We start from the raw sequence: 14,323 nt of genomic DNA, 5'->3' as shown, positions 1-14,323 counted from the left end.
AGAAATTGGACTTTCTCTCAAGGTGCCATTTAAAAAGGGAATGGATTTCTTTTTTAAGTCTCCTCCCTCTCTTCAGAGGAATGGAACACCGTTTGTCTTTTATTCAGCAGGAATAAGTCTGGTCTTCCTCTAAGCCATCTTTCATGTGAGCAAAAAGAATTGGGCTTCAGTAGAGGCAGATCAGCCTATGAAAACCAAGAATGGCACAGGACATAGTAGTCCTTTCAGCAGTTTTTCACTCTGGTTTGGGACAGGATGTTACCCAATTACTGCAATCACCATTGCCATCTCCAGAGCATTGAGAAGTCAGTCCAGTTTTCCGGATCTGACTCATTCAAGCCCTTTCTTTGAGCCAAAACTAGTTGGACCATATGGTTTCAGTACTGATGGTACTGAATTAAGAAAAAGCACTTTCTACACACAGGAAGGAACCTAAAACTGCTAGCAAACAGACAAATCTTTTCACAGTTACAGGACCACAAATCACTCCAAGTGACAAGGAAATTCAAACAAAACTTGGTCAAGATTCTTTCAAAACCAGCAGCAACAACACTCAAGTCTAGGAGTAAATAAATTTCTAGCCCCAAATTTTACATTGGATGTGTACTTGGATGCCCCAGATGACATTTCAGCATCTGCGCATGCAAACACATATAACACACATGATATATGAAGGGGTGTCACTAGAATGGAAGAGTAAACACTGCCCACTCAATGAACTTCAAACAGAACTTGAAGGCAACGAAGTTCTGCCAAGAGTAGAAGTTTCACCCTTCAGCAGCATTATTCAGTAGCAGCTTTCCTACCATTTTTTCCAGCAGGAAAATACTAATGACTACCATCTCAGACATCTTATAAGTTTCCTCTGTAGGAAACAACAACTTTAAGCAGGACTGTTAGTTATTATTGTTATGATGATTTTATACGGATGTTTATTAATATAAGATATTTTCTACTAATTATTATAAACAGATTTTTTAACTCCTTACATTCATTTTTCGGACTGAAGCAGCATAAAAGCACTTATAATAAATCAATAATAAACTTACATGTATCATCCAACATTCATATCAGAAATGCATACAATCTGCATATGCTGAGCAATGTTTCTGGTTTTTTCCCCTTACAACTTGGGTGTTTCACCAGTACTCATGGTCAACATAGCTCCTCACTCCATCCCTCATTTTGGGTGTATGGATCAATGTTGTCAAGGACAAAGTATAAAATTCAGCTGTTCTGTATATAGGATCTCCAAAGGAGAAAGAAGAAAGGCAGGCAGCAACCTAATCCTAACCCTATCCAAGGCCAGTACCATCAAGTGCCCTGTGGGAACAGTATTTACAGAGAGGCAAGATATGCTAAACATGTTAAGATCAAAACATCCTGACCCAAAATATTCCATTCCAGAATCAGAATGGGCCCTTCCACTAATATTCTTGTCTTTTCTGGAAGTGTTTTCGAACTTGGAACACTTTTGGTAAGGTTGAAAGAGTCAATTCCAGTCTTTGAATAGTTCATATGATATCAGAACAAGATATTTCAAGGTTGCTTGTTTCAATCTCAAAATTATTTGCACACTTCTAGCAAAAAACCATTACAGCTGCCTGCTCAGCTGGACTTTTCTTCCCACTGCCACTGCACAACACTTTGTCTTTGAGAAGGATTCTTGAAGTTTGCCATTTCTTTTTAAAAATACCTATCAGACTTTTATTAATAATATATATTGCTCAGTAAGCTACTTTGAGAGATCTGCTATCCTTAAGACAAGGCATAAATAATTGTAAAAAATAAATATTGTCCAGCCTATGGTGAACAAGAGAATAGCATTCCTGAGTGCAGCCAAACAGCTTTTCTGTTATGGTAACATGGGTAATGTCCCTTTTCAAACCTCTGCAGAAGCTCCTTTGCCATTCTAGGAATGAATAGCACAATAGAAACAGGTTTAGGTGGTACTGGATGCCGCCTCCAATAGAGGCTGTAAACAATCTTCTTGGGCATCCTAATTAGGAAATAGTAAAGCCTCTTTAGAGTTGGAAAAGCCTCCTGCAGCATCAAGTGGCTGGAACTCTGAGCAGCACTTCAAACCCTTCTCAGGGGCATGAATATATTGATCCATGCAGACCATGTATAGCAAAGTTGGTATCAATAAGCAAAGAGGAATAAAATACCCAAGGAACCTCAAGAGTTTTTCACATAGGCAGGAAGGCAAATTATTGATAAGAGCAACCTGCATGCAGGCATCAAACCAGCATGCAAAATGGGTCAAAATAAGCTTGAGTAGGAGGTATACTTTGCAGTTTTCAAGCAGATCAGCTAACCTTTCACGGCAAGAAGACCAGCATGAAAGGCTTGAGAGGACAAACACGTAAAAGCCTTCTTCGTATCTCAGCAATGCAGTAACTCTTAAGTGGATGCTGTAGGCCAAAAATGGCCAGCAAGCCTCGTGCCTGATTCTACCACTACAGGTAGTCCCCAGTTTAAGAACGAGTTCCATTCCCAAGGTCTGTCCTTAAGTTGAATTTGTATGTAAGGTGGAATAGTATTATTGTATAATATTGTATAAGTAATATTGTGTATTGAACTCGAACCATTGTGTATTTAACTCAAATCATTGTGTATTTAACTTGAATTTTGCTACAACAGGCTCTGTTCTTAGCTATGGGTCGTCCATAAAGTGGGCATTCTTAACCTGGGGACTACCTATATAGATTCAATTATGGGTTATTCAAATGATTTTTAAAAGCTGATCAGCCAACCCACGTGCAATTATATATGTGCCACTCAGAACAGCCAATAGCAGTTTCCAGTTCATGTCAAGATCTCCATTCATTCTCATTAGCAAACCCTTCTCTTTTAAGAATCAATTGCTTATTCTCAGAAAAAATCCTTCCCATGTCACAGCAAAGAGACTCCCTTAAATGAACTTCTTTGCAAATATAGCAGAAAAGGCTTTGTTTGCTTACTTGTGAAATGACATTTGTAATAGTTCCTTTCAAGTTCATGAATGCCCCAGTTGCTAAACAACTTTGTCAAAACTCTACAGATCTGACATTAATAATACCTATTTGCTGTTTGCATTTTTGGAGCTTCATTTGTGCTTGCTTCATGTTTTTACGTCCCTCTGCCACTTGCTGAACCTTTTTTTTCTTTCCTTTCCTTTCCTGAAGGCATCTTTCTGCACACTGGTGACGCATTTCTGCTTTCTAAAATCCAAAAAAAATTCCAAGTTAGCAAATAAATTTATTAAGTTTAATTGGACAAAAAGGTTATTTTAAAATTTCACAATAGTCTTATACAGCTTTCACATTCAAAGGTTAAATGGTGAGAAGGGAAGGTACAAACACAAGTCCACCCCAACCTCTCTGCAAATCTATTGTGGACTGTCTGAAGGCTGGGGGTTGCAGACAAACTCAGTTAAGTGTATTAAAATGTTTTTGACATTAAGATTCTAATTAGCTTTTTTCATTTTTGAATGAAAACCTAAACTTTTCTGGGAGAGTGGTTGATGGTGTTACTTTTTATACCATTCATTTTCCATGTGAGAGCCTGAAAAAAATTCACAGAGATATATACCAAGATAAAAAGAGGACTTTCCCTTCCACACTTCCTTGCCCCAACTAAAAGTACTCATAACTTTCGACTCTTCATTGTTTGATCCTTCATCGTCCTTTTTAAATGCCCCTCTTAGTGTCCAGTTCATTGATTAATTAACTGATATGATTCCATTAATATTCAGCATCTTCTGGGGTGGGGCTCAAAAATAGATAAAGATGAATAATGAATTGGAGAAGTAAAAATTGTATCATTTCTATGGAGGAAAACAATGACAGATTTAGACAAGATTATAAAAGATTCGGATATTTCAAAGCTAACAAATATTAGGATAATTAAAACCATGTAATATATGGCTGTGAAAGCTGAATACTGAGAAAGAATAAGTGGAAGAAGATAAACACCTTTATCTTCTGAGGAGTTGTAAATGGTGACTAAGGTATTGTGGACTGCAAAGGGAACCAATCAGTTCTGGACCAAATAAAAGGCTGCCTGTTTGTCCAAGTAATATCAGCAAGCAGAAACTCATATACTTTGGGCAAGTGATGAGAACAGAAGCTGAACTAGAAAAAATGATATGCTTAGCAAAGTTGAGGGCAGTAGAAGAAAGGGAAAATAATGGATAAGGTGAGTGGATACTGGAATGTCCTTAGAAGAGTGTGGGAAAATACATTTTTTGGGTGAAGAAAGTAAATTTCTAGAGACTTCAGATGAATGGGAGCACCTTAATAAAAGGAAATACACAGTAAAAGAATGTGCAGCACCCTTGAAGCTGTCTAATAAACACTGCAGTGAAGCCTTGATTATTTTGCATTTGAGTCCTGCATTTTGATTCCACAAGAATGTTGTTTAGTCGTTAAGTCGTGTCCGACTCTTCGTGACCCCATGAACCATATTGCGCCAGGCCTTCCTGTCCTTCACTGCCTCCCTGAGTTTGCTCAGTTTCATGCTCATTGCTTCAGTGATGCTATCTAACCATCTCATCCTCTGCCGTCCTCTTCTCCTTTTGCCTTCAATCTTTCCCAGCATCAGGGTCTTCTCCAAAGAGATCTCTCTTCGCATTAGGAGACCAAAATATCTGAGCTTGAGCTTCATTATCGATCCTTCCAATGAGCAATCAGAGTTGATTTCCTTTAAGATTGACTGGTTTGACCTCCTAGCAGTCCAGGGGACTCTCAAGAGTCTTCTCCAGCACCACAGTTCAAAGGCATCAATTCTTCGGCGCTCGGCCTTTTTTATGGTCCAGCTCTCACAGCCATACATTACTACTGGAAAAACCATAGCTTTGACTATGCGGATCTTTGTCGGCAAGGTGACCTCTCTCCTTTTTAACATGCTATCTAGGCTTGCCATAGCTTTCCTCCCAAGGAGCAAGCGTCTTTTAATTTCATGGCTGCAGTCTCCGTCTGCGGTGATCTTGGAGCCCAAATAAATGAAGTCTGTTACTGCTTCCATTTCTACCCCTTCTATTTGCCAGGAATTGATGGGTCCAGATGCCATGATCTTAGTTTTTTTAATGTTGAGTTTCAAGCCAGCTTTTGCACTCTCCTCTTTCACCCTCATCAAGAGCCTCTTTAATTCTTTTTCACTTTCTGCCATTAGGGTGGTATCGTCCGCATATCTGAGGTTGTTGATGATTCTCCCTGCAATCTTAATTCCGGCTTGTGATTCTCCCAGCCTGGCATTTCTCATGATGTACTCTGCATATAGGTTAAATAAGCAGGGTGACAGTATACAGCCTTGTCGTACACCTTTCCCTATTTTGAACCAATTGGTTGTTCCATGACCGGTTCTAACTGTTGCTTCTTGGCCCGCATACAGATTTCTCAGGAGACAGGTAAGGTGGTCTGGTACTCCCATCTCTTTAAGAATTTGCCACAGTTTGTTGTGATCCACACAATCAAAGGCTTTTGGATAGTCAATGAAGCAGAAGTAGATATTTTTCTGGAACTCTCATGCTTTCTCCATGATCCAGCGAATGTTGGCGATTTGATCTCTAGTTCCTCTGCCTCTTCGAAACCCAGCTTGTACATCCGGTAGTTCTCGGTTCATGTATTGCTGAAGCCTAGCTTGTAGGATTTTGAGCATAACCTTGCTAGCATGTGAAATGAGTGCAATTGTGCGATAGTTTGAGCATTCTTTGGCATTGCCCTTCTTTGGAATTGGAACATAAACTGACCTTTTCCAATCCCGTGGCCACTGTTGCGTTTTCCAAACTTGCTGGCATATTGAGTGCAGCACTTTAACACCATCATCTTTTAGTATTTTAAATAAGTCAGCTGGAATACTGTCATCTCCACTAGCTTTGTTGTTAGCAATGCTTCCTAAGGCCCACTTGACTTCACTCTCTAGGATGTCTGGCTCAAGGTCAGTGATCACACCAGCGTGGACATCAGGGACATTAAGATCTTTCTTGTATAGTTCTTCTGTGTATTCTTGCCACCTCTTCTTAATCTCTTCTGCTTCTGTTAGGTCCCTGCCTTTTTTGTCCTTTATCATGCCCATCTTTGCACTAAACGTTCCTTTCATATCTCCAATTTTCTTGTAGAGATCTCTAGTCTTCCCCATTCTATTGTTTTCCTCAATTTCTTTGCATTGTTCATTTAAGAAGGCCTTCTTATCTCTCCTTGCTATTCTCTGGAAATCTGCATTCAGTTGCTTATATCTTTCCCTTTCACCCTTGCTTTTCCCATTCCTTCTTTCCACAGCTATTTGTAAAGCCTCATCAGACAGCCATTTTGCTTTCTTGCATTTCTTTTTCTTTGGGATGGTTTTAGTTGCTGCCTCCTGTACAATGTTACGGACCTCCGTCCATAGTTCTTCAGGCACTCTGTCTACCAAATCTAATCCTCTAAATCATCACCTTCACTGTGTACTCACAAGGAATATGATCTAAGTCATACCTGAGTGGTCTAGTGGTTTTCCCTACATTCTTCAATTTAAGCCTAAATTTTGCAGTAAGAAGCTCATGATCCGAGCCACAGTCAGCTCCTGGTCTTGTTTTTGCTGTCTGTATAGAGCTTCTCCATCTTTGGCTGCAAAGTATATAATCAATCTGGTTTCGGTATTGACCATCTGGTGATGTCCATGTGTAGAGTCGTCTCTTGTGTTGTTGGAAAAGAGTGTTTGCTATGACTAGCTTGTTCTCTTGACAGAACTCTATTAGCCTTTGCCCTGCTTCATTTTGTACTCCAAGGCCAAACTTGCCTGTTATTCCGATTACTCCTTGACTTCCTACTTTAGCATTCCAATCCCCTATGATGAAAAGGACATCTTTTTTTGGTGCTAGTTCTAGAAGGTGTTGTAGGTCTTCATAGAAGCGGTCAACTTCAGCTTCTTCAGCATCAGTGGTTGGGGCGTAGACTTGGATGACTGTGATATTGAATGGTTTGCCTTGGATACGCACTGAGATCATTCTGTCGTTTTTGAGGTTGTACCCCATTACTGCCTTTCCCACTCTCTTATTGACTATGAGTGCAACTCCATTTCTTCTAAGGGTTTCTTGCCCACAGTAGTAGATATAATGGTCACCCGAATTAAATTCACCCATTCCCGTCCATTTCAGTTCACTGATTCCCAAGATGTCGATGTTCAGTCTTGTCATCTCATGTTTGACCACATCCAGCTTGCCTTGGTTCATAGATCTTACATTCCAGGTACCTATACAATATCGTTCTTTACAACATCGGACCTTCTTTTCGCTTCCAGATACATCCACAGCTGAACGTCCTTTGGGCTTTGGCCCAGCCGCTTCACTCTTTCTGGAGCTACTTGGAATTGCCCTCCGCTCTTCCCCAGTAGCATATTGGACACCTTCCGACCTGAGGGGCTCATCTTCCGGCGTCATATCTTTTAGCCTTTTGACATTGTCCATGGGGTTTTCTTGGCAAGGATACTGGAGTGGGTTGCCATTTCCTTCTCCAGTGGACCACATTTTGTCAGAACTCTCTGTCATGACCTGTCCGTCTTGGGTGGCCCTGCACGGTATAGCTCATGGCTTCACTGAGTTACGCAAGCCCCTTCGCCACGACAAGGCAGTGATCCATGAAGGGGTCCACAAGAATAATAGAATAATAGAATAATAGAATAATAGAAGTTAATACCCAAAGGTTACCAGGAGTGAAATTCAGATCAACCTAATTAATTGACTATTCCTCATTGCTTCTACATCCTTCTCTTTAATCTCTATATGCATCTTTTTAAATCTGGACTAATCATAGAACTTTCCAGCCATGTGCTTCTTTCGCTATCTCCCATATTTCCTCCTTTGGGATTGATTATGACAATCACCTTCAGTATTCTCTTCTCAGAATGTTATTACCCTCTTGAGAATTGGAGGATGGAGTATTATGTATACTATCTTGAGCATCTCTCCCTCTCTCTCAAATGTGTATGCTGCCATATTTTCTAGTTCCACAGTGGCTTACAACCTAAATATAAATATTAAAATACAAAACATTTTCCCACACCTATGATGCGTATGTAGTTTGTATTTTATGTTTTTAGCAGGCATCACCCTTCATCTTCCCTAAATAACCTGTCCTGAAATGAGTAGCAACAGTAGGAAGTATAAAGGAACAAAATAAAACTTCATAAAGCAAGTGATTAAAAGTTGATCAACATGCATACAAAACCATTTGGAGATCTGAAGTAAGATGTCATCAGCACAGTGATGACACCGAACTCTCTGCATCATCTCAAAAAACAGAACATAGAACATAGCTCTCAAGAAATATCCAGATGCAGCAGTGAATTTCACTTAGGGATAATAAATCAAAACTGCATCCCAACAAGATGGAAGCACTGTGAGCAGGAAGAGGGAGATTGCCCAATTTCTGCATGTTATTCACACTGTGAGGAAACATTAAGTCCAGCACACATGACCCTTTTGGGGTTGGAAAAGAGGAAATGGAATCTTTTGAAAAGCATCATTTTTCCCACATACCTCAAGAACCTCCTTAAACTCTTTTCTTTCCTATTCTGCCAAATGTATGTACATATAATCTGTAATCTAATAATGTATCTATAAGCTATAATCCACATATGCAAATCAAGACCAGATAAAATCTGAAGAGCACTCAGTACCTCTTCCCTCTTCTGTCCAGCTTTTTTTTGGTTTTCCTGAATGCAGTATTGGCGTGCTAAAATAGCTTCCTCATAGCTTAGCTTTCCTTGTAGTTTCCTGCACTCTGCTTCTGTCAGCTGTTGGTCCAAATCTTTCCCACGCATTTGTTTTTGCCATTCCAGAAACTTTGATGGATCCCGTGCTCCTTGGAGAAGATGTTCAATTCTATAATAAAAATTAAAATAGGTTATTTGAAGGGAGGGCTGGAGACAGTACAATTCCCACATTGTCGTCTTATGCGAAGGCTAGAGTATTGATGGTAGAGATGTGGGGGCCTTTGGTCTCTGTCTCAGCTCCACTCTGCCTCTTGTTTCCCTGGCATTTCCAGCCCTTTTCCTAGACAAATCCCAACCAAACACCCAAAGGGTAACCTGACTCCTAGGGGAGATGTCTCCACCTCTTTTAGATTGAGGAATAAGCTTTTTTCCTATGAGTAAGCCACTTCTAAGTGAGGAAACCCAATAACTGAGCCTTGTCACACATAGTTCTTAAACAGGACTGTTTAACAGGAAACAGTTTTGACAACACTGTAGAATGTTGCCAGGAGCATGTGGTTAAAAATTGTGATAATAAATTAATTAATTGGATGCAATATGAATTAAAAAAAATCCTTGGAAAAAATCCACCAAAGCTAACAATTTCCAAATTACTGTCCTTGACTTGACCTCTTATTTAAAAGTACTTTTTCACTCAGAGCTGAACCTGCTGTTTTTTCCTCCAACAACCCAACAAACTGTTTTCTGCCACCAAAAGTCCAGTCATCCTATCAGACTCCCCTCAGTGATTCCTCCTCTGTTCCAGATGAAGAGAGAAGGTTAATGTTTAAGAGTAAGAGTATTCATAAAACAAAAAAAATGTGCTTTGTACTTGAAACAAAAAATAGCATTCTGGAAATTCAGGCTGCCCACAATCTGCACGAAACAAAATCAGGAACAATTTGTTCTATATTTAAACAAAACAAAAATCCAAGTTTTGGATGTTTTGAACAAGAAAACAATGGATTCAGAACAAACTTCTTTGGTCTCAAAAATGGACAACCACTAGACAGGAGCAAAATCACAGAAAACTCCAATTCTTTGCTACCATCTAGTAATTACACAGATTGTGCAGCCATTTTTCATCAAAACTATAGAATATTTTAAAATCCTGCTAACTGTGGCACAAAAATGGCTCACTAACTCTTTTTTTAAGGGGGACGCGGTGGCGCAGCGGCTTAATGACGCTGAAAGTTGCTGGCCAGAAATGGTCGACGCTTCAGCGGTTTGAGTCCAGCCTTCGCGTTAGCAGGGTGAGCTCCTGTTTCCTCCCCAGTTCCTGTCAACCCAACAGGTCGAAAACTCACGTGAGTAGATAAATGGGTACTCTCACTCCGGTGGGAGGAAAAATGCTGGCGGCGCCTTGCAAAAAGGAGTTGGGAGCAGTTGCCGGTAAGTGCGGAAAAAAAAAAAAAAACCGCGCGCACCCAAAAAGGGCGCGAAGCAACGGAAACCCCGCCTCCTGCGCTCGCCAGCTGGGCTCTGCCCTAGGAAGGAGGCTCTGGCAAACCACTTCCGAAAAACAATTGCCTTGAAAACTGCAAGGACTCGTCCAAGCAGTCACTGCAGGGGTCAGCAATGACTGAGCGCAGACAAAAAAAAAACACCTCTTTTTAAAGGATTTACAGTCAGGACCAGAAATATTGGAACAAGGATAACTGTTTTGGCATTTGGCCTCTGTACACCACCACATTGAAGTTGAAAGGAAACACACCCAGATGGGAGCAAAGTCAGGACTTCCAGCTGTAATTCAAGGGGTTTGACAAAAGTGGGGCACTAACCATTCAGGAAGTACAGCCACTGGCATACATACACACACCCATCGTTGGTGGCTCATAAGTAATGGAACCAATGGCTGATGAACAGTGCAGCTGCACGACCAGGTGTGGCCTGTTTCTTGGGTACCCCAGGACCAATCAAGCAGATAAAAGGCCTGGAGGTGGTTCTGAGTGTTACGTTTGTATTTGGTAGCTGTTTACTGGAATGCTCATCATGAGGTCCAAAGAGGTGTCCGTGCGAGTGAACGAGGCCATCATTAGGCTGAGAAAACAAAATAAACCCATCAGAGAGCTAGCAAAAACATTGGGAGTGGCCAATTCAACAGTTTGGAACAGCCTGAAAAAGAAGGAATTAACTGGCAAGCTCAGCAACAGCAAAAAGCCTGGAAGACCACGAAGACAACTACAGTGGATGACCACAGAATTCTGCTCATGGTGAAGAGGAACCCTTTCATAACATCTAGCCAGGTCAAGAACACTCTTGAGGAGGTAGGCATGTCATTGTCAACATCTATAATCAAGAGACAGCTTTATGAATGTAAATACAGAGGCTTCACAACAAGGTGCAAACCACTGGTAACGCTCAGGAACAGAAAGGCCAGATTAGACTTTGCCAGCAAACACCTAAAAAGGCCTGCCCAGTTCTGGAATAAGATTCTTTGGACTGATGAAACCAAGATTACCTTGCACCAGAATGATGGGAAGAGAAAAGTATGGAGAAGGAAAGGAACAGCTCATGATCCAAAGCATACCACATCATCTGTCAAACCTGGTGGAGGCAGTGTTATGGCATGGGCATGCATGGCTGCCAATGGAACCGGGTCACTGGTGTTGATTGATGACCTGACTGCTGATAAAAGCAGCAGGATGAATTCTGAAGTGTATAGGGCAATACCTTCTGCTCAGATTCAGCCAAATGCTGCCAAACAGATAGGACGCCGCTTCATATTGCAGATGGATAATGACCCAAAACATACAGCAAAAGCTACCCAAGAGTCTCTCAAGGCAAAGAAGTGGGATGTTCTTCAATGGCCAAGTCAGTCACCTGATCTCAACCCAATAGAGCATGCTTTTCACTTACTGAAGACAAGACTGAAGGCAGAAAGACCCACAAACAAGCAGCAGCTGAAGGCAGTTGCAGTAAAGGCCTGGCAAAGCATCTCAAGGGAAGAAACTCAGCATTTGGTCATCTCCATGGGTTCCAGACTTCAGGCAGTCATTGACTGCAAAGGATTTTCATCCAGGTATTAAAGGCGATCCTTATGTTTGTCATGATGTTGGTTTGTTCCATTACTCATGAGCCACCAACAATGGATGTGTGTGTGTGTATGCAATTTGGTTAAAACCTTAATTTTAATTTAATTATCAATAATAATTATAATGGTGTCATATATTTTCCAAACTCAGGGTGTTAACCTATTATTCCCTCCTCCTTCCAACCTCTGGTGATATAGCTGGGAGCCAAACACAGCTACAAAATGGAGCTGTTCACTCCACAGTGTGTCTGCTACTCCCAACTGTATTTTCACCCCAGCAAGTGTGCAAGATTACAATGGAGACAGAAAGAGGGTGAGGGTGAAGACAGTCAACCTGCCACCTTCTCCAACCTTGATCCAGCCTTTATTCAAATTTGGAAAACACACAAAAGGAAGTTTCAACTTATCAGCCAATCCCCAGAAAATACTCAATAGAAAGGGCAACTGAAAAATCTTGGTTGTCCATGTTCTGTTGTGATGTCTGGCATGGCACCAATGGTAAATTTCTTGGCCATAGTTCACCCTAAGCTTGTGCAAAATGCTCATATCTCCAGTCTCTCATAAATGCACATCTTCTAATAACAACTGCTGAGAGACACACATCTGGTTCCTATATCCTATTTATAGGCTTCCAAGGACATGTGTGTGTGTATTTGTGCGTGTGTACCTTCAAGTCATTGTTGACTCCTGGAGACTGCCTAGACTAGTCCCTGCAGTTTTCCTGGCAAGGTTTTTCAGATGTTTTTCAGAAGTGGTTTGCCATTGTTTCCTTCCAGGTGAGAGCGTGTGATTGGCCCAAGGCCACCCAGCCAGCTTTGTGCCTAAGGTGGAACTAAAACTCACAGTCTCCCAGTTTCTAGCCCAGTGCCTTAACCACTACACCAAACTGGCTCTCCTCATCTAGGAGAGCTGAGAATACTAAAATAGTTGTGCCCTGGATTTTTCTTATGTTCTTATTCAGAATTCACACAACTGTTAATATATGAATAAAGCCTGACCTTTATTAATAATTCTTGGAATCCTTTTAAGTTTTGAAAGAGAGGGGAATAATTGTGCTATAAATAACAGATTGTATCTTAATTTCCTTTAATGCAATACTGTCGTTCTCTAGTTAACACAACAATAAAAAGCAGACACATGTTAAGTACCTCTTAAGCTCCTGTTCCACTTTTCTTTGGTACAGAACACCTTCTCTTAAGACTGCTGCTGCATTTAGCTTAACAGGTGTATTGTCAGTCTGTAGATAAATTAATGCATAAATATTTTTAGAAGCAGAACTGTAAAAGAGAAATCTTGAACAATCTACAATTGGTATACACTGTATTTATACTCCCTAACTATATTTTAAATAGTTCTAAAAGTTTCTTTAAGTGGTTAATAGATAGCTGATGATAAATTGAACAGTATCTAATGTAAAAAATCTGTTTTCATCAGTGATATACCCTCAACTTACATATTACATTACAATTGCAGAAGTGAAGAGTGGTTCTAGGAGGTCTGTTGCACATTAAATCCCTTCTGATCATTCATTAGAATCACAGCAATATTTTAAAATGAAAAGTCTTCCAATCCCAGCAATCATAATATTATTAAGAAGATTAAAATCAGAAATTATTTCCCAAATATTTTGTTTCACATTTAGCCTACAATGCAAATCTCATTTATATAGAAATAAGCCATGTGAAAATGAATGGAAGTTGTTTCTAAGTAGACATTTCTAGGATCATATTGTTAGAGATTTAAGGTAAACTAACATATATGAATAAAAATTAGAATAGGCCATGGTTCGGGTCATGAATCCCTCTCCCACAGAAACACATTAATTCATGAGTCGATGAACAGCGAAGTACACAATTCTCCTTTACATTTCTATTCCACATAGAATGGTCCAAATTATACTGAGTTTTATGGCCAGGAAAGAAAGAATGTTTTCTTAAGTTATGGCTGAGTAAACTTCAGCCATCTTTAGCACCCCCAATTTATGCTTTTAAAATTTGGTGGTAAATTTTTGGCTCTTTCCTTGGCTCCTTTTGGGGAGCCCTGCCAGACTTTGAGTGGACTTTGGGATGTTTTAAGGGTGAAGATGGAAATCCTTTGTCTCCCAGAGGCTTCCCACTTTATTTTCACCCTTAAAACCATGGGAAAATATTTATTAACAAGATGTACAAGATCTATAACCCTATTCACACAATGTGTACAGGATATATTTTTTTTACTTCCCAATCCAGCCTACAGCCTGGGATTCCTGGTGGTCTTCTATCCAAGTATTAATCAGATCTGATCCTATTTGCCTATTTTTCAGGATCAGCCAGGTGTGGTCACCTCCTCAGAAATATTTTATGATACATTCAGTAAGAACATAATTCTTAAAGAACTATATGCTTTTCAGATATAACACCATTTACTTATACTTTTTTATAAAAGGGGTAACCCACTTGCTGCTGAACATGATTGCTGAAAACTGATAGAAAACAGAAAATGTTGGAATTAGCCACATCACAAGAAAAAAGAAAAAAGCTCCCAAGCCTGCCTGTCCACCTATTTTGCTGCCATCAGAAATGTTAAGGGAAGCCCTTG

General features: G+C 40.2%; 1 protein-coding gene across 13 annotated transcripts in view; it reads right to left on the bottom strand.

Moving 5' to 3' along the window:
• Window positions 1–14,323, bottom strand: part of CFAP99 (cilia and flagella associated protein 99) — an 82,580-nt gene that overhangs the window by 16,149 nt on the left and 52,108 nt on the right. For all 13 annotated transcript variants that reach the window (XM_088139350.1, XM_088139351.1, XM_088139356.1 and 10 more), the window contains 3 exons: window positions 12,895–12,983; window positions 8,638–8,842; window positions 3,062–3,203 (listed from right to left, as the gene is read on the bottom strand). In XM_088139350.1, the coding sequence (XP_087995476.1) occupies window positions 3,062–3,203; window positions 8,638–8,842; window positions 12,895–12,983 (436 nt within the window). The remainder of the gene's footprint in view (window positions 1–3,061; window positions 3,204–8,637; window positions 8,843–12,894; window positions 12,984–14,323) is intronic.

This window comes from Python bivittatus, unplaced genomic scaffold (assembly GCF_059951505.1).
Source record: "Python bivittatus isolate LINGU-HERP-01145 unplaced genomic scaffold, Pbiv_v1 ctg000210_np1212, whole genome shotgun sequence".
In the NCBI taxonomy this organism is placed as follows: domain Eukaryota; kingdom Metazoa; phylum Chordata; class Lepidosauria; order Squamata; family Pythonidae; genus Python; species Python bivittatus.
The sequence above is the reverse complement of the archived record's forward strand: the minus strand, read 5'-3'. Positions and strand labels throughout refer to the sequence as shown.